General features: G+C 40.2%; 1 protein-coding gene and 1 long non-coding RNA gene across 4 annotated transcripts; one reads left to right on the plus strand and one right to left on the minus strand.

The window, feature by feature from the left end:
• Positions 1-884: 884 nt before the first annotated feature.
• On the minus strand, positions 885-19,695 carry dync1li2 (dynein, cytoplasmic 1, light intermediate chain 2). Of its 3 annotated transcripts, XR_013805573.1 has the most exons (14): positions 19,534-19,695; positions 18,700-18,773; positions 18,220-18,336; positions 17,861-18,091; positions 13,783-13,946; positions 11,242-11,335; positions 10,939-11,074; positions 10,644-10,755; positions 10,485-10,544; positions 9,859-9,903; positions 9,604-9,721; positions 7,506-7,652; positions 2,893-6,763; positions 885-2,842 (listed from the first exon to the last, which is right to left on the minus strand). XR_013805573.1 is itself a non-coding variant. In XM_079666470.1 (13 exons), exons 1-13 carry the CDS (start codon positions 19,608-19,610, stop codon positions 6,742-6,744), a joined length of 1,392 nt encoding a protein of 463 aa, XP_079522596.1. In that variant the 5' UTR covers positions 19,611-19,695; the 3' UTR covers positions 885-6,741. The 3 variants fall into 3 exon arrangements, 2 of the variants coding, with proteins under 2 accessions (XP_079522596.1, XP_079522595.1); XM_079666470.1 differs by having other exon boundaries at positions 885-6,758; XM_079666469.1 differs by having other exon boundaries at positions 885-6,763.
• LOC307030190 lies at positions 7,660-8,268 on the plus strand. Its single transcript, XR_013805574.1, has 2 exons — positions 7,660-7,985; positions 8,103-8,268. It is a non-coding gene; the product is annotated as an uncharacterized lncRNA (long non-coding RNA).
• Positions 19,696-20,333: the final 638 nt, after the last annotated feature.

Below are 20,333 nucleotides of genomic sequence, written 5' to 3' on the forward strand. Positions count from 1 at the left end.
AAATATCAAATTATAAGAAACTAAATAGATGTTACTGTATTCTTCATCCAAATGAAAGAAAACAGCCCTAGCAAGAAATAGATGAATTGATTAACAGATGTGTGACAGCAAACATCCTGGATTTCTATCAGATGTCATGTCAAATAAACTTTCAGAATTCAGGAAAAGATCTCATTTAAAATTAAGTAAACCGTGTTTCGCTGCCCTCGTATGGAAGGCTGTGGTATTGATAGATGTGTAGGTGATAATGGGCTAGAGATGCTGCATATCTGATACTTGAAATCCAACAGTACAGTTCAGTCTTAAAGTGGCCATGCTGGGCGACAACAATGATTAAAGACTCTGATCTAATGTAAAACAGAAATGTGCAAACCGACCCTTACACTGTGTTTTTCTAGTAATTCCTCGGCCAATAACATGTGGAATGTTGGCTTCAACGAGGGGACTTTGGAGTAGTATGATGAATATAAGCAGTTCAATTAAAAAAGGATGACTATGACTAAACAAGTTTGTTTAAATAAATCGTATTATAGAAATAATCTCTATAGGAGTCCCATCAGAAAGAGTATGATATTTAACATACACAGCACGATTCTGGTAGAATACATTATTACTGTAGTATAATTATGATATTTAGCAGCAAAGCAACAATAGGTGATTTGAATTTTAACAATTTTAAGACATTAAAAGTTCAATAGTAAACAATCTTGCACTTTTAGAAATGTACATTATTTTTCTGATGGAGCAACAGTTACCATAGTTTCCATTAATGCCACTTTTTTTGAGAGTGTGAGGGGTGGCGTTAGGGGTTGTCAGGTAATTAACATCAATCAAATCAACATACATTGTACAATTAAATGCAAAAATGTGAAGGTCCACCAAAGTTTGGATTCTTGGTTTTATTGAAGCCAGGGGTCTGATAAACATTTTCCTTATCTTTGTCGGAATAAGAAGCGAGAATCCACATGGCAGCGGAAAGGCTACAGAAATGTGTTAAAGTCATACAATCAAACTTCTAAATTAATTCAGGACACACAAATGCAGCCAGCCATGTGCTTACAATGTCTCGATATCCTGAATACAAAAGGACTGGAAGCAGAAGCTCATTGTCTTGTATAGATGTGGACTGACAATAGTGGTCGAAGGCAATTCAGTTAGCATGTGAGGAAGCAGACGTTTGAATACAAAAGTTAAAACAACTGTTCATTATTCAACTTTGGGAGAAACATAAAACCCTAATAAAGAGCGAGTACAACTTTGACACCAAGCAGCATGAGAGCACTTCATTCTGCTTAGCTAAATGCCAAATTAAACAAGTGTGGCCATTTTATGAAGAAATGTCAGTGTGGTCAGTCAGGTTAGAATGGCATTTCAAATTATTCTAAACAGAAAGTGTCAAAGGGCAACACAAACACATTTGAAATAGGTTGTAAACATAAACAAGAGGTGATTCATGGGCAAAAAGGCATAGATCAAACCTGAAAATGAATGGACATTTTGTTTTGGTTTATCTATTGCAAGATGCGCAAAATATGTCCCTATCACAGGTGTAATATCAATGATTTTAAAGGATTGATTATATTAAAAGAAAAATAAGGATCACCAGTAGAAAGCAGTTATTCCATAGTAACCACAAGGGGCACCTTCCATAACGTAAGCAGCAAATGCAGATAAATAATGCAGTTTTACTCGGGAGCTTCGAGTTTCATTACTAAATATTCTAAAAGGGCAAAGCAAAAACAAAAGTGATATGCATTCTTTATTTAACTGTAGGAATAGGGAATTGATACAAGTGTCCAAGGAAAAGTGCTTATTACATGTGGCCGTACTTCTCCTGGCTGTTATTAAATTGTGCTTCGGCCACAGGCTTGAACATTCCACAGTCACAAAAAAACAAAACAATAAGAGCTTAATTTTAATCAAAAATAAATCCAGAAAAGTTGTGTAGTATCATTTTAAAATCATGCATAAAGTATACTGTACACCAGTATGATCTTGTGGCAATTGCATTGCATTTGTAGACCAGTTTAGAGAATGTACCATAATCGACTGTCCATAATTATGGCATAGTATATTGAACAATTAAATCAGAGGTATGGTTGAATGAATGGAGTAAGGCATTTTCTACCATTAGGATGTTATGAAAACAAGAATTCATATGCAGGTCTGAAGTTTAGGATTATAGGCAAGAGTGGGACGAGAAAGCATCCACTGGTTAATCTTAAGGCCCGGACACACCAATCTGACAACAAAGGACTGACACAGACGGACCCCGACAGTTGCGTCGCCTCGCGTCTCTGCGTTTTGGCCATGTGTCGCACTGGAACACACTGCAAAGACTTCAGCCGACGGCCAAGACGTACGTAGGAACTGCGCATGCGTGAGTGGCAATAACTCTCCTTACCGGCAGGCGGCGGTAGTGTGTATTTGTCATTCAAAAGAGGCAACAACCAGAAGACTGCGTATACACAGAGAGAAGAAGAACAGACTGCGTGATATAAACAAACAACAAATAGCGTGTGCGTTCCATTTTCACTCTACAACAAGAAGCTCATGGGGCTTTCCCGAACCTGTGTCGAGAGCTGGAGTTCAATGAAATCTCAGATTTGCCTTCTTAATAGTTTGTTTGGGTCCCTCACTTCCGTTTCGCTTCTCATGCACTGATTCGCTAGCTGGACAGCCAATCGGAGTGATTTATTTTGCCGACTGCCCGCCGATGTTGAATCGGCGGGTTTTCGGACGAAAAGGCATCGGCCCGGCTGAAAAGACCCGACACACCAATCTGAGTAGGGCGTGTCGACGCTCATTGTCGGCCTGACGCCCACCAACGCCGAAAATCGGCCTGGTGTGTCCGTGCCTTTAAAGGCCCTGACACACCAGGCCGAAATCGGCCGTTTTCGTTAGTCGGACGACGAATCGTGCCCTGTCGCCCAAACTCAATTTGGTGTGTCCCGCACCGTCGGCCGTGACACGCCTTATTTGGCCTTTCATGGCCAACGCACCATTCTACAGGTTGAATCGGCCACAGGCAGTCGGACAAAGAAATCACTCTGATTGGCTGTTCAGCTAGCGAATCAGTGCATGAGAAGCGAAACGGTTGCTTGAGAATGTCTTCCACAAGCAACACTCCAATGGCTGATAGCTCCAGTACCGCACGAAACATGTTGTCGATGGACGAGAGTGAAAATGGAACGCACACGCTATTTTTTATTTGTTTATATCACGTAGTCTGTTTTTCTTCTCTGTTTTCCGGTTGTTGCCTGTTTTTAATGACGAATACACACTACCGCCGCCTGCTGGTAAAGAGAGTTATTGCCACTCGCGCATGCGCAGTTCGTACGTACTCGGCTAAAGTCTTTGCGGTGTGTTCCAGTGCGACACATGGCCAAGACGCAGGAAAACATGCCGACGCAACAGTCGGCGAGTTGTCTGGTGACTGCTTGGTGTGTCAGGGCCTTAAGGACTATTACCAACTATAAAAGCAGAACAACTTGACTAAAATGCATCTTTGGTTCCACATCCCAATCTTTTAATAGCATAAAGCTGCACTCCTCATGTTTGCCTTTCAGTGTGTTAAAGAGCAACTTGCAGGTTAGAGACACCAGTGAATAAATGTGTAGGAAAATGATGAATACACTAGATTTTCAAAAAAATATAGGGAAATATACACTACAGTGACATCTGGCGTCATTTTAGTAAGGCATTTTCAATTCCGCATAAAAAAGCCTCCGCACGTGACCTCCCGCGTGTGACGTAACATGGGGGAGAGCGGCCGGTCTAACGTATGAATAAACATGGATCACAATGCTAGTTTTGACACAGAAGAGGTTGAAAATATATATTCGAATGCATACGATTATGAGCCTGCTATGCGTCCAAGAGACCAGGAGCAGCCAAGGATTAGAAAAAATAACGGCCATCGGAGAAATGAAGCTTTGGTGTGAGGAGAACCAGTGGAGAACAGAGCAGCTGTCTTGGTGAGTGACCGGCGTTAGCTACATTTAATGTTAGCTAACGTCAATCACATCACAACATTGTAAAGTTAGCAATCGTATATCAGGCTATAACTAAAGTAGTATTGATAATATAGTAACGTTACTGGCAGGATTGTTGATACTGATCCATAAAAGAAACTAATGCTACTAAGTATCAGCCGTATCTCGCGTTACCTAATGCAACTCCACACTACGTCTTACGGTGCTGTGTACCGGAGAGGAGACGCGAGATACGGCTGATACTTGACGATCTGGCGGAGAAAGTTTGTGGAGCCTCCGTTGATATGCCGTTGTAAATGACTTGATGGAAAGCAGGTGTGTAGTCGGGGAGGGTGCACAGCTGATTGCAGCAGGTGAGTGGAGGTTGAGCCGGGAGCCAGGAGTGACAGCGAGAGAAAGCAGCGAAGGGGGGAGAGAGAGAGCAGCGAAGGGGGGGAGAGAGATGTAATGCAGTTTCCTGATAAACGTATTGCTTGATAGGCTTCAGCTGTGGAGAGTATGTGCTACAGGGAGGTGGATGCACCTCGCACAGCGCACCCTGTTAGGTAAACTGTGGACTCGATGTCCTGACAGGCTGCAATGAGTGCAACCTGCACAAACACAATATTTCACCATGATTACAAATGGTGAAATACAATTTAAAACTCCCGAAATATACCAGCTCAATAAAACACAACCGCCCAAACCAACTACCAACTACTACCGCGAATTGGTCAGAGAGAAGGACTCCCCATGTGACGTAATTTGACGCGTTTGACGTATAACCTTAAAAAAAACAGTTTTTAGTAGCAGAGCTCAAAAAGTCTCTTTTTCCCTCTGAATTCCTTTCTTGTGTCTCGTAAAACATATCAAATACTACATTATCTTTTTTTAATTGTAATTTTCAGGCAAGATTAAGCATACATATAGGGGGGGAAAAAATCTGCAAGTTGCTCTTTAAAGCTTTCGATGAACACTATCCATAAGATTAAGTAGGGCCTTGCATACAGACTTAATGATGATGTACACTTCATTTTAATTAGATTATGGTGACCTGAAACCATAAATAGTTTTACAGATTATTTGATATGGTACAGTATAATCATTTTATATTAAAAAAGAAAAAATTACAGGACACAGTTGAGCAACCCCTTAAAGGACACACAAGTATTAGGAGCATTCCTGTGAAGGCAAGGTGGCCGTTGTGACAAACTGTTAGCTGTACAGTGAAGGCAAAGGTTGTTATTTTAAACAGGGCACTGAAGGAGACGGACAAACGGGTTTCACTACTGGGATGTGTTTCTACAGCTATTCCATTTAAAAACGGGGAATGTTTAACAGATATGCAAAGTACAGTGTGAATAAAACATGCGAACCCAAAGGAGGAGAGTGCTGTCAGACACTGTATGATACTATACGTCATTTTGATCACACCACAGCAATTCATTGTTTGTCTTTTGGCTGCAAAGCGAGTGGTTTCCACCACAGTGAGTGTTGTTGTGTGGTTTCTTCTAAATATGAGCAGCCTTTAGTTTTCATTAAGGCATTCAATCTAATGCTCTATTGAATACCATCAAGTAGGCCACAGAAATCTAGTTTCTGAAAAATAACAGACCACAGGCTTATTGTACATTAACAAAAATGTAAAACGAAATAAATTATTTGGAAGTCAAAAAATTGACAAAAACCTTTTAACCGATGGTGCTACAGTGCATTTCCTCTTGCAAAGACAAGCATTTCTACTATGAAACAAACAGCTAACTGTGCGAGGCACTTAGGAGTTATAGTAGGAAAGATGCCGCCTAACCCAATCCCCAAATATACACACCTGTAGCAACCTCTAAACTCATCAAATCCCATTCTCATTTAGCCAAAGAAGCTATTTTTAAGAATGTTGACAGAATTGCATTTTTATACAAAATCAAAGTTAACCTGAATAGATTTTTTTGTATATATATTTACAGAATCCTTCGAGATAATTAGGGAAAATTATGTGGTATACTTTCAGCTATCTGGACTTGTCAAATTAGTGTCATGACGTCAGTGGCATTTTAACATGTTTTGCGATACAGACACATTTTTCTTTAAACCAGTTAATGGTGCACAAAATAAAATAAAAAGGAGCTTTGTATAAATACATCAGTATCATATCCAATATGTTGTACATACTACATATGTTTGCAAGTATTCTAATATTTTTCTAAATGAATAAATGCAGAGTTGAAATACCTTTCCAATCGTGACCAAATTCCTTCCATGAGATAAGCTGACCCAGAGGCCAAATGACCGGTAGATTTCCACTCTTTAAACCCATGAGGAGAGGGAGTTAACCCCAGAAACTGGGGGGCCTGCAGCCCAGCGCATCGAGCTGGCTGCCTGGGAGTGTGCACACATTTCAATAAACCAACATCCCTCACAAAATTACATTTACAGTGGAAGAGAGGACAGAAATAAAGCCAAGCCTTTAGCGTGTAGCACCTATAAGCAACAGCTTCGTCTCTGTTGTGTCTCTCTTCCCATCCCACCAGAACACCAACATATCTGATAGCATCTGAAACTCCTTTTAGTGAAACCACTGTGTGCTGACTGATATAGACATTGGGAATTTGGTCAATTTTTTATGCTCACATGTACATGTATAATTCCAGAGTATTAACGCAGCTGTTTTTGTTGCCTTCACGCTTCATTCCCTGTCGGTGGCGGTACGTTGTTAGCTGAAACCATGGAGTCCTGTTTGCGAGTCATCCGGTCCAACTCCGCCTGGACGTCAGTCAAACCCGGCTTCTGCCCTTGGAAAAACAGGAGACAAAGTCCAAAAGTAATCTCCTGTAGTCTCTGTGTGTATTCAAAATGAATAGTTTTCTACAGGCAGTAAGCAGACAGATGAGGGTGGGAAGGTGAGGCGGTCCCATGCTGGAGTGTGGCTGCTCGCTGCCACAGTTAACACTCATGCAAAACGTATCATCGGACAAAGGAAACATGTTCTCATGCGTTCCCCTTCCAGCTGGGTCAGAGAAATGTTACACAGCTCAGCACTGGAACTAGAGGTACAATACATGTCAACGGAGAGATGAGTTATGCAATGGTTCCTTCAATGTTTTTACTGCGTAGTACATTCAGCCAATATTTGACTTTGTTACATTTACCTGATGTAACAAAGTAAAAAAAATGATGCTGGTTGACATGCGAAACAGCCGTGTTTACTCAAGCATAATAAATTAGTTGAGCAAGAGATATGACATGGAATGAGTGACATTAGTTGTATGGAGGACGTTTATGAGTGGAGGTTTGGTGCATACAGGCCTGTCGCAAGTTTCCTCAGATGTTTAGTCAAAGACAACTTTTATTTTTCTATTGATTTAACTTTTCTCTCTCTTTCTCTCTCCCAGGTGTGATTTGAGATCTCAATACACAAGATGCTGTAGTAAAAAAACTTTTTAATTAAAGAAGTGCTGCTAACCTGTGAGGTAGAATGATTAAAAACAGTTTGGCTGAGTTCAGAGGTGAGCATGCTGGAATAAGAAATGGTACCTGTTTTCTTGGCGGACCCTTGCACTCCAGCTCCAACGGCTCCACTTCCCGGGCTCCCGGGGCTCCCGGGGCTCCCTGGGGATCCGGTCTTTTTACTCAGCAGACTGTTGAAGAAGTTAGCAAGCACTCCCTCATTGGCCGCCCCCGCTGCAGGAGAAACATAAAGCTTAAAATCCCTTCTGTAATATGGAAAACTTCCTTTTTTTGTTCGGCATTGTCAATAATTGCAATAGGAGTTTATAAATAGGTTGAACATATACACATATACTATACTTAATTATTGAGTTTTTAGTCACTCCTTCAACATGTACAATACTGAGAAAACTGGCTGATTATAAACAGACTTTTGTGCTTTAATGCTTAACATCTGAGGCCTGTACTACGAAGCCGGATGTTTGCTTAGCGGGCTAACTTCAGGGAAAACTTGGGGTTTCCGGTCCTACGACGCTGGTTCTTTTTTTAGCGGGCTAGATCTCCATGGTAACTTATGCTGAGCGGCTAACCTGGGGCCTATACTACGAATCAGGATTTTCGTTTAGCAAGCTAACTTCAGGGATTTCCGGTCCTACGAAGCTGGTTCACTTTTTAGCGGGCTAGATAACTTATGCTGAGCGGCTAGCCTGCTCCGGAGCAGGATAGGTTCCAGGATAAGAGATCGACTCAGTGAAAGCACCGCCTGCTGACCAATCAGAGCTCAGTGTGCGGAGGAAATACAGTTTAAACTGCCGTTGCAGGAAAGACGGCCGGCCAAAATCACCGACTGCGTGAACGTGAAAATGAATAGAATATCTCCTCCCATCTTCAGAGCGATCTGACTATTATACTATTATTATACTATTATGTTAAGAAAGCTTAATGAAATATCTGCCACAACATAAGTAACCGGATCAAAGTAACATTACGTACGGTCCGCGGCACTGAGTGCAGACGTCGATGTGTCCCATTATCATTCATATCATCATATCACATCATAATGTATCATTATTTCCTTATCTGAGTCAGCTGAGCCGTATCTGGCCGTGCAACACTCACAATGTCACATACTGTATGCAGAAGTATTATTTTAAGCAACACATTAAGTTGATGAAACACTCGAGACAAATGTAATTAAAGTCAGATCCACTCGTGTCTTAGACGGGGCAGTGATATCATAAACCTATTAATGTACGCATTCAAACACTTTTTCTTTTACCAGCTGTATTCACCTTGCAGGTGCAACTATGTGGCTTTTATCCTGGATAAAGTATTTAAGTCATGGATGTTTAAAGTTTAACTTCTTCATATTTGTATAATTATAGTTCACTTTTCATCCACGAAGTATGACGCTGCGCTTTCAGTGCGCTTCTCCATGTTTGTGATTGGTCAAATGTTGCTAACCCCGCCCCTTTTTTGTGAACATGCACCTAACTAGATAGGACACGGCTGGCTTGAGCGATCCACTTGATAACCCGCGTCGTAGCACCATTTAGCAAGGAGTGCGTATGTTTTGGATTAGGCCAACCGGCTAACTCAAACATATCCAGGTTATGTTGAACCAGCTTCGTACTCTGATAATGTTATGATTCCAGATAAGCAATCTGAGTTATCTTGAGTGAACTTTTTATTGAAATGGATTAAAAGTTGTGTAGCATATGACACCCTCTATCTTAGGATCCTTGATTTGGTGAAGGAAGAAATTAAAATAAAAAACGTTACAAAAAAGGGGAAGAAATTGTGTTGAAGTCACACAGCAATGCAAACCACAATAGGCAAGGGTTAAGAGGCCTATATTAAATCCAGCTAAACCCAATGTAGCTGGAATGCACCAGCACCCTAATGCACGTAATGAAGGAGAGAAAGTAAATACTTCTGTTTTAGGCTGAGCTCAGGAGGTGTGCAGGAATTTGTTGTTATGTTAATCATTTTAGTTGCTACCTCTTCAGACGTAGGAGAGTAGAAAACAACTGTGATCTAAAATGTTTTATCATTGTTATTCTTTTACGGGAGTCTTAACATTTGTTTCAAAACATGCACCCCATGAAAATCAAGAGAGCACTGGAGAGAAAACTATGATTCTCAATAATCGTATATGAAGATTAATGAGCACTAGAGCTCCTACCTTTCATGTTGGGGTCTGGCTTTTTGACAGCAGCCATTGGTGAGCCGCTGGTCATGTTGGGTTGGCCGGCGCGGCCTGCAGGTCGGGGAGACCCCGAGGTGGTCCTGCCCGGAGACTCCTGCAACACACAAACCAGGACAGGACTGTGGTCAGAAACACAAGCTTGTCTATCGAGGGGAAATCGGATAAAGTGGCAAGAGGAATAAATCCATCCACTACAAATATTGCACATTATAGGGACTTTAAGACACTTACTGTTGCTCCTCTGGTTGGTGTGGCGGGCTGCTTTGATAACAAAGACTGTAGGGGAAAGTAAACATCTTTATTCCGCCATGGTTAAACTAATACTTTCTATGCACAATCCATTTAAGGCAATATGCAAAAGGATTTACTAATTATAAACATACATATTTATACCATTTACTCAAGATAATAGAATCATTCTTTAAAAACTTTCATTTAGATGTCTCTAACAGGGACATTCAGCAAAGATGCATTACATGGCATTGTGTAGAGAAAACTAAACGTGTAACAATTAAGTTTTTTTCTTAGATCTCCTTCCTGGTTTATTTGTGTACAAAATAGGAAGTGAAGGCAAAGTCAGGTGGAAGTATCACATATACATCAACGAAATGTGCTTGTTCAGAATCAGTAAAAATGTACAAAAGGATTCTTGAGTCTACTTATTCACTGAATTGAAAACAATGTTTTTTGGTTCAGGCTACCATGTCTCATGTTTCACTTCTAAAGCACCTACACCCTTTGGAAATGTCAGTATTATGCTTTCCTGTTTAATCAGGGGAGTGAATTCTTCAATACACTGTCAAACTTGGCAGTCGCAGACAGAACATATGAAATATTCAAGAAAGACTGACACATACCTGTTGCTTCATTAGGAAAACCTGCTCATCCTCTGCATTAATCTCTTTGTCATGTACCAGCTGTAAACAAGATCAAAGGAGAAAGCATGTTCTTATTCATTTGCGCTTTAGGTTGTGATTTCATACTCTAAAGTTCACATTTAGTGTGATCTGCCATACCTTTCGTACTGGAGGCATTGTGATAAAATCTTCAAATGGATCGTCTGGTCTGACTGTTGTTAGGTTTTCATGCAAAATAGCAATTTTCTTCTCATTATCCCATCCACATGGACTGAAAGGAAAAAGAGACAGTTCAAAAAAAGTGGATACAATCATCTGATTTCTGGTTTGGAGAATTTTTCTTTGAATAAATTGGAGATTTGGTTTCGCTAATGTCAGTGATAACAAAAGAAGGAAAAATGGCTGTTGGCAAAAAATAAACATGATTAAGTTCAAATAAAATAGCTTTACTCACATGAACACTGCATCCTTCTCCACCACTAAGGCTGGTGAGGTGAACTTGAAGTCATACATCTTATGCACTATATATTTGTAAAGCAGATCCAGGTTCTTCTCCTCTTTGACGGAAGTGTAGATCAGGCCAGCTCCATCTGTTTACTTAAATTAAGGCTTGTTGGGTCAACGATGTAGATGGTCGATTCATTGATGACAATAAATAAACCTTGTGTGCAATATGAACAACATTTAGAACACTCAATCCTATAGGTGTCATGACATTTGTGATAGAATTGTAAACAATCGTGTATTGGAAGGATACACTGTAAGCAAAATCGCCTGACGTTGGACTGGATGAAATCAAAGTGCTCATCTCTGAAATCGTGCTCTTTCTCTAGAACGCTGACTGCGTCACACTTGAGGAAAAAGAGAGAGAGGAAAAGAGATACACATTTAATGACAGACAATGAAAAGTCAGGATGAAAAACATGAAGACTGCTCCCTACATCCTGAGCCCATTTTACAGTGTCCTTTGTTGTGATTCTAGATGGTATTCCTAAAAGTCCCCTAACTGACTAGGGGGAACGTAAGTGCAATGCACAAATTGATAAGCTTTGCCTCCAGTGTTTTTGCATAGAGTGAAACATCATTTCCATAGGAGGTTTTTCACAGCACAACAATTTTACAGACCAATCGTTTTTCTGTTTGATTTGATATTAGTCTGCCTGGCGAGGATCATTTTGACAGCCTCTGAAAGTACAGTGGATGCAGAGGACAGAGACAGTTGATGGCGGAGGTAGGAGTTAGTGGGGTGTGTTGTCATAGCAACAAGGGGGAGAAACATGCCCTTGGGAGGCTCCAGGCACAGATGATGTGCTGCTTTAGTGTTTATTGTCCTTCTGGTGAAGCTTCCATGATTAGTCTTGCCAGAAGTTGTGATGGTCAACAGAAGATTGACAGCCCAATTTAACTACCGTAATTTTCGGACTATAAGGCGCACCTGAATATAAGCCGCAGCAGCTAAATTGAATGATGTGTACATATATAAGCCGCACTGGACTATAAGCCGCAGGTGTTTTAATGTTTCATTACCATATGTAAGGGTTCGTGCACAGAGGGGATTGTCGGGAAAGAGAGGGCTGTTTGAGGAAGCTCCCATTTATTAACATTTCAACAAACAAGTTGCATATTTGCATATTTGCATAACGTATTCAAGTGTTAGCATTTAGTGCAATAGTAGCTACAGAACATGTACTGTGCTGTGTAAACTGTACTGTATCCCATAGCGTTTCAGACACACAAACTTTTCAACTTTCAAATTTAAACGGTGCGCTCCCAGCGCACGTACCGGCAGTGATCTACAGCAGTGGTTTTCAACCAGTGGTACGGGGACAAACTGTCTCGCTCTCGTAATGTCTGTCTGTCTTGCTCTCGTTCTGTCTCTCGTACCACTCTCGGTTCCACTTTTACTTTTGTGCGCTACCTGTCTCACTCTTTTCCGGCCTCCAGCTTTTCCTGCTGGAGCCCGCCGTTTAAAGGTGGGGGGCGCGGACCGGCCATAGAGCCCATAGAGTTAAAGGTGGTGGACTGTAACCTGTAAAATCCATAGATTTAGGAGGTCCCCTAGTGACCGTTAGCTGTAAAAATCCATAGATTAGCCGCATCGTTATATAAACCGCAGCATCGAAAAATGGGAAAAAAGGCGCGGCTTATAGTCCGAAAATTACGGTACTTTTGAACAGCAAACTATAGTCTCGACCTTTTTCTAAAGCTGAACATGTCTTCTCTGATGACAGCTAGATAGAAGCACCAGTGATAAAGAGCACATTCACCATGTTCTAGTCACGGCTAGCATGTGAAGCTCTGCTGACGGCTACAGGGTGTTTTTCGGCACTAGCATTTGCCTGGAGGGTTAACAGGCAAGTATAATGGCTGCTTTTTATTAGAGTTTGCTGCCTCACAAAGCACAACATAAAAAGCATGTATAAAAGGTCTGAGCCTGAATGTGTGCATCATGGAGGCCATTAAAGAACCCAGCAGAAGGAAAGCAGCAGTAAGCACGGCTGTGATGGAGTTAAAAAGAGGCTTCCTGTGCCTGTTTGTCTCAGGCAGATCAGGGGAAAGTTGGGAGAGGTTCCTACAGGAACAGTCTACAACTGCTTGGGCTACACATGTTTAAAAAAGCAGATCCAAGGGAGTAAGGGGAGTTTAGAGAAGCTATGAACCACAGCCACATGTGGGCTGAATGAGCTTCTGGAAAACCATTCAGCAACTAAGGAGTGAGCGGCAGGATGTTACTTAGGGGGTGGACCATGTGTTTCTCAGGCTTTTTATGAGGATATTGTGAATTAGGAACTCTTTGAGGAACTGCTAAATGCAGTGGAAACAGAAGGCTCATTAGGGGGAAAAGATAGGAGAAGTACAATTTCTTAAAACCAAATTAGCCAGATGTAAAGATTAAGGGAAGTTGCACTTTTTAGGAAATGAAAATGGGTTGAACAATCTCATGCTTTTCGATAAACCAGTAAAGATTTGACATCACATTCGGAAAAACACCAAACCAAACAAACACAAAACAACAGTGATGTTTTTGCATCAGGGCTCGTTGTTTTCTTTTGCAGCTAACGGAACAATTTTGTTGTATTGCATTGCCATGATGAAGTCTTCCATTCGATTTTTTCATCATTCTTTTGACTCTCTGGTGACAAGGATGTTTTATCCGTCAGAGAAATAGCAAATATCTTATCTCAGAGTGAAGATTGGTAAAAACCTTGGAGCAACAACAACACATTATTGTCTGTTGATAATAACATTTAACAAATGGCTTCAAACATAAGACTTTTTGCATGTAGGACATATTTACCTTTGTGCAAACTATTAGCACTGGAATGCCCAGGTTGTGTGTGAGTGTGCTCTCTCCCAGTGGGAGCACAACGGCCTCGTCTTCCCCTCCTGTGGGGGCCCGTCTCTGTGGGGAGGACTGGGCGGCATCCTCTGGTTCTGTGTACTCTTGGAACGCTTTCACCACTAGCGGAGAGACGCAGGAAGCAAAATAAAGAATTTCATTAGTTATAAGTGAACACCACAACATAATAAACATTTCAAATTTTACCCAACATTTTTATTATTTTTAGAAGGTCAAGCAGTCATGAATAAAACATGTGACCAACAGTATTTACGAAGACTACAGTAAACCTGCCTCTGCTTCTCTTTCCTACACTGGCAGTCTAATAATAATGTTCACTTTGGTCATGTTAGCTCTCTCTGTAGTGTAGTGATCCAAAACACAGAATAACACTCAGGATCCTAGGCAAAAGTTGTTTAACTGCCTATTTACAAACAATCGTAACTACAAATAATCCAGGCATTAGCAACACATTGAGCAAGATTACTTAGTCATTGTAGTAACAAACTACATTAAGCTGAAAGTCTTGAAAGCTGTACAAATTCTCCACTTGGTCTGTCTGTAGCCCCAACATCGGCACTTGACCTTCAGGGGAACCTTTGGTGTAGTTACAGAACCAGACATCCCCTGCTTTAACGAACAGTACCGGTATTCATTTATGCGCTCCACCTCAAACTGTGGGCCTCATGCTGAAACATTCTGTTACATTTCTAAAATTCAAGATGCACCAAACACTCTACAAATACTAATGTAATTATTACTATACAACATATTAAAATCATATTTAGATTATTTTTTGTTATTATTTCAATGTTCAAAACGTTTGTTTCTTTGCGTTTTGGAGTTACTTTTGAATGAACAAAACAAATGGTAAATTACAGAAATCAATGGGTACCAACAAAGAAGTTAGAGAACTTGTGTCCTTATATTGCATTTGGCCCATTGTCTCAAATAAAAGGGTCAACACCAATGAATGGCCCTTAACTGGTATATTAAAATATTCCTGCTCCTCGTGAAGAAATAATTGGTATAATCCAAATGTAAATACAAATGGCAAGTCATTAATGTTATAGGTCCTGTATTGTGTAAGTCTCAAAAGTCACATAATAGACCTTTGGTAAAAAAAAAAAACAGATACATACATGGCATCCTTTACTTTCCTGAAGTGGGAAGTTTGATTCTACAGCTGTCCAGACATTTAGAAAGCTATAGCATGAAGGGGAGGTGGAGGCAGGGAGGGGAGGGGACTGTAAGCAGGAAGCTCTGGCCTACTTCCTCAGGAGCTTTGGAAACGCAGTAGGGGTCAGCCAACAAAGCCAGATTGACATTTCGAGCCAACTTCTTAACTTTTAAACATGGAATTTAGTATTTAGGGCGAGGACTAATAGTACAAGCAATCTAAAGAGTAACTATCATTGGACACAGGATTAACACAAATCTAGTGCACATGCACAAATAGTTTGGTATTATGTACACTATTCAACATGCTGATTTTTTAACCATTCAAATTGATTACTAATGAAAATATCCTTCAAAGGGGTTTATACAGAAGACATCTGGACCTAATGTAAAAGAATGACTGCAAAAATCTGAATTTGATCTAATCCTTTCCTGTGCAGTTTAAGCTTCACAGGGGGTCTGCTCGGCCAAGACATGGCATGCCAGAAAGAATTAAGATAAAATAGGAGTAGCTGCTAGATACAAATAAACATCACTCAAAAGTTAACTGCCAGTCATTTATTATGGTGTTCTGTCGTCAATACAACCGTGTCCGAGAAAGCTTAGCAATGAAATGTGATTTAAATAAAATACGACTTGAGTATCTTGTATGGATGCTCGGATATGTTATATAAAACATCAATCTCTCTTTAAGGCCTACAGGGGGCAAGTACATGATGATGTGTCTTAGTGGGACAAAGTCTGTCTAACTGTTATTCAAACAAAGGTGGGGTCAAAAAATGTTAGCAAACATAATCAACAACTGCTCAACCTTCCATAAATGTGTTATACTGTACTTTGAATACTGAAACAGTAACTCTTAAAGGTTTCCTTTTTTAAATACCAAAAGAACATAACTGCAATAATTGAGAGCATGAAAAGGAAAAAGGTTTGCTTAAAAATGTTGAATATTTGTAGCTAAAGTTCAGCTAGAAATTAAATGTATCTTTCCTGGATAAGTAAATGTCAAATAAGCAAATTTGGTGTCTCTGGCTGTTGTAAAAAAAAGCCAGACATTTACTCTTAATCTGTTTAGTAGTTAATGCTGCTTGGCTGATGGCTTAAACATTTTTAAAGCTGTCTGGTTACTTCTTTCTTCTAATTTCAGAGAAGCAGAGTCAAAACAAAATAACAAAGTTGTTTGCTTAATGCCTGCACACCATTCCAAAATACTGTAGCTAAAAGTCTCTGTGACATCACTACCACATCAGTCATAAAGTGACATATTTCTCATTGAAATGTGTGGTCCAGCAATAGTTTGAACCGGTAATTCAACTTGAGACGTTTCCAGCAACCAGCCTACTACAGTTACAGCAGAACGTCCGGCCCACACAATGAATTCAGACCCTCTCACTTTACGTCCCTTCCTCCTTCTCCCTGACGCTGCTGTTGGAGGGGAGGGAACCATGATGCAAGAAGCCTGCAAGAGTCGCTGGACCAAAGCCACTCACAGTCTATCTGTATTTGTCACTCAAATACTCATGTCTACAAATATGTAATCTGACGAGGTCTCACCAATCTGCTACTGACATCACAGCAGACACAGCGGAAGATACTTTATGTGGATAACATGTCTAAGCCAAAACTGGAAGTCTGTTCAAAAATATCTTGCCAAAGAGAGGAAAGTAGGAGAAAGCCAAGACGAATTTGACAAAACAGATTCAATGTTAAGACTTCAAGAAAAGATCATTAAAGAGTACAAAACCCTACAATTACAACTGCAATACATGCTCTCGCGAATATTTACAAGTTACAGTGTATACATTTCAGGCAGTGTTTCCTTTCCGCTTGTTTATTCAATGCATTCATTCAGTCTTAACTCATATACCCACCATAACTTAAGTAATGCAGTAAAACAAGATAGAAATGCAGACGCACAAAAAATCATTAACCATGTGCTAGTCATCACTTGGCAACCGGATATACTTTCTCTTATAAACTTGCCAGCAGACTTGTAAACACATGTCACTGCTTGAGCATGTTATATATTCAGAACCTGTTCTGTAACATTAATTTTAAAAATCATTAAATAATTATGCTCCTTTGTGATTTAGTTCTTAAAGACTTGTAAGAGCAGTACGGAATCTTTGGTGCCAAACAAGAAGTCTCTGTTAAACCCTGCAGACTCAACTAACGTGCAAGCCCCTAAAACACAAAAGAACTGTTCATAAGGGAGAGATGATGTTCTAAAATTAACAGGAGAACAACATCTGAGTGCATCACACTCATTGATCTGCAGAACTCGCCTCTAGCCAAGACACACAGCTGAGGATCATGGGCCCCTCTGATGATGACCTAGAAACCTCCATGACAATGTGTAATGTTACACAGTGCTCGCCTGGCAAGGTACTCAGCGACCACTTTCTTTTCCTTGAAGCAAGTCAGCAAGGAGACTGCCTCTTATTATGTAAGACTAACAATGATTCCACCCTGGGATTCTTCAGGAATTCTTAAGAGCTTCTTCATTTAAACCCTCTTCAAATCTCACAATTAATCAAAGTCATATTTTCATTTTCGTCTCAGGTTTTTTTCATATTGAGAAACTAAAACCTAAAATTGACAACTTATATCAGTCTTAACCAACGGTCTGCTTAAACGTAAGTAAGACTGGTGTGGATGTTACATTCATTACATTTAACATAACGGTGATCGTTTCATCAATCAAATTGAATTCAATTATCACCTACATGTTTATTTTACATTGGTCAAATGCTCCACCAGTGAACAATCAATGTACATGATAAAGTGTACAATTTCTAAGGTTATAAGAGAGTACGACATAATCACTCATAGGTATATACATTCAAACATTACTTACTGTTCTGCTCCATTTCTCTAATGTCCTCTGGTGGGATCTTGAGTTTGTCCACATGGTCACGTAGAACACTGGCCCATTTCTGCAAAGACTCCATAATGGTCCAGGGCCGTGACATGTCTGCAACAAACACAGCTAGACAGTTAGGTAGAGACTGAGGTGAGACAGCAAACTTGAGTAGGCCTTTGTGGTATAGGTCTCCATCCAGGATCCACACGCCACAGCGAGTAAGGTCTGCAAAGAAAAAGACAAAAAATACTAGTTTAATACAATCAATTCTATTATTGTTTTAAACTACAGTCATTTTGCAAAGACTACTGCTGTTAAACAAATACAGGTAAAGATAAAACAGGTTAACTCACCATCTATGTCCTCGTCATGGACATTTAGGTACAGATACTCCAGTCCTCTCCCTCTCTTGTTGTGATCAGTTCCTTGAAGTTTGGCCATAAGTGCTGTTTTTCCGGATCCATCTTCGCCTGCAAGATATGTCATTCATGTATTATGTTATCTGCCTTGAATACAATTAGTAGCCTCATGTTTTATGGCTGTCAAGAGGCTGGCAAAAAAAATTCTGGTCAATAAATGTATTACTTAATATTTGAAAGTCACACCAGAATTAGCACGACCCTAACCGAGACATACTCTTTGTATATTGTGTTTATTTTGCTTTGCTTTCCAGTATGTGGCAAGAAACATAGCCGGGCCTGCAGACTATTTAATACATCAGAAAAGTATTTATTTCCTATAATAAGCTTTTGTTTTTGCACTCTGACAAACAGACAAACTCCAAACATTGCAGAAACATAGAATTTCACACATCTAGAACGAGTTGCACTTACCAAATAGCAAGATATTTTTTCCTGATGGCAACTTTGAACTTGATGTAGTAGAAACTTCACTCAAAATTTCGGTCCTACAACAAAAAAACACAGTGTCCCGTTAGCTTGACAGCCAAGTGGCACAATGACAGCTACATATATTGCTACCAAAACAGTTATAGATCAGCTAGCTATGTAACATAACTTAACTATTACTTTTACTGTTCAAGAAGATTATCAACCGTTTTCAGCAAGAGTTAAGTCAGCCCTGTGTGTGTCCACGACAACACTTAAAAAAAGCAGGAAATGATAAGTCATATCCACTGACCCGGCAACGTTACTTACAGATAAAAGTAGCTATGGATCTGAATATATTAAACATGTCAAGCCCAATAACGATACGAGCCCTTATGACGAACGTCGAGTAAAGCCTAGATATATTTCTGCAGAATTAAACTTCAGTTAGTCGGTTATACTTTCTATTAAGGTTCCTGTTAGCTTGTATCCTGCATAACATGAGCTGGCTTTAAGGTGTTGTCATGACATGAACTACAAGTCTCTCTAACAAGAGAGACACTTGACTCGTTGATTCAATAACTTTGCCTGAAACTGTTAACTCGTCTAATGAACAATATTTGCTAACTACAATGTAGCTAATCGGTACTTTGCTGTAGTTAGCTGGGCTGCTAGCAGGAATACCGTTGACCGCCCAGCTTCTTGCTAATGTTCCTGCTAACCGGGCCGGTGTCTGGTTGTCAGCAACCGTCAGTGACAAAGCAGATCCAAAGCATTTGGTCTTTTCCGAGACGTGCCTCGGCAAACATGTAAGAGTAAAACAGAAAAACAGGAACTTGCCAAAGGTTTTGTCCTTCTTCATCTTCGTTGTTATTGTCGGCTGCGCCCGGGAGCTGTTTCTCCAGAACGGGAGCCATCTTCTCTTTCTACAACCACAAAGGCAAGGCCCTACTGCTTGGCCACCACTAGCACCGCCTTCATCCAAGTAACCGAGGGTAGGTTGCATTCATTCACTGTGACGCCGCGACGGGACATTCGGTCACTTTTGACCCGAAACGCAAGAGAAGGGTTAATGCACATTTGTAGGCCTACTTTCTCTAAGCCTAGTAGTGTTTACCACATGCAACTAGAAAATGCATTTCCTGCAGAAAAGGCGTGCGAATGCTGTAAACTGTGAACATTTATGGCTGAATTTAGCTGAAAATGCAGAAAAAGCTGAATATGTTATTAGCTGAATGGTAGCTGCTTTTAGCTACAAAAAGGCAGAAAAAGCTTAATATTGAAAAGAAAAGGTTTAAAAAAAGGTATAAACAACAACATGTATAGCCTTGATGTCCTGAAATAGCTGAATAATGTAATAGTTGAATGGTTTCTGCAGCTGAAAATAGGCTGAAGGAGTTAAATATCAGATGTAAGTAGTAGTGAATAAATGTGTATTAAGATGAGAAAAGAAAGTAAAAAGGCTTGGGAAAGCAGAAGAATATTTGAACTGCAAACTTTTGAACTAACTTGATGGTGAATGATCTGTCGCCATGCCAAAGGCATTTGATGACATCCTATAATACGCTTAGATGTGTTGATGGCTGCATCGTTACCAAACCTGTGAAGTTTCGGGCCATTTCGAGCATTTTCACTGAAGT

The sequence above is a fragment of the Notothenia rossii genome (genome assembly GCF_949606895.1).
Source record: "Notothenia rossii genome assembly, chromosome: 2".
Classification (NCBI taxonomy): Eukaryota; Metazoa; Chordata; class Actinopteri; order Perciformes; family Nototheniidae; genus Notothenia; species Notothenia rossii.

Coding starts and splice junctions, on each gene's coding strand:
- dync1li2 (XM_079666469.1), bottom strand. CDS start 19,610: ATGGCTCCCGTTCTGGAGAAACAGCTCCCGGGCGCAGCCGACAATAAC. Junction 9,904..10,484: donor TTTTCCTAATGAAGCAACAG/GTATGTGTCAGT, acceptor TTTCCCCTACAG/TCTTTGTTATCAAAGCAGCC. Junction 7,653..9,603: donor GCCAGACCCCAACATGAAAG/GTAGGAGCTCTA, acceptor TTTCTCCTGCAG/CGGGGGCGGCCAATGAGGGA.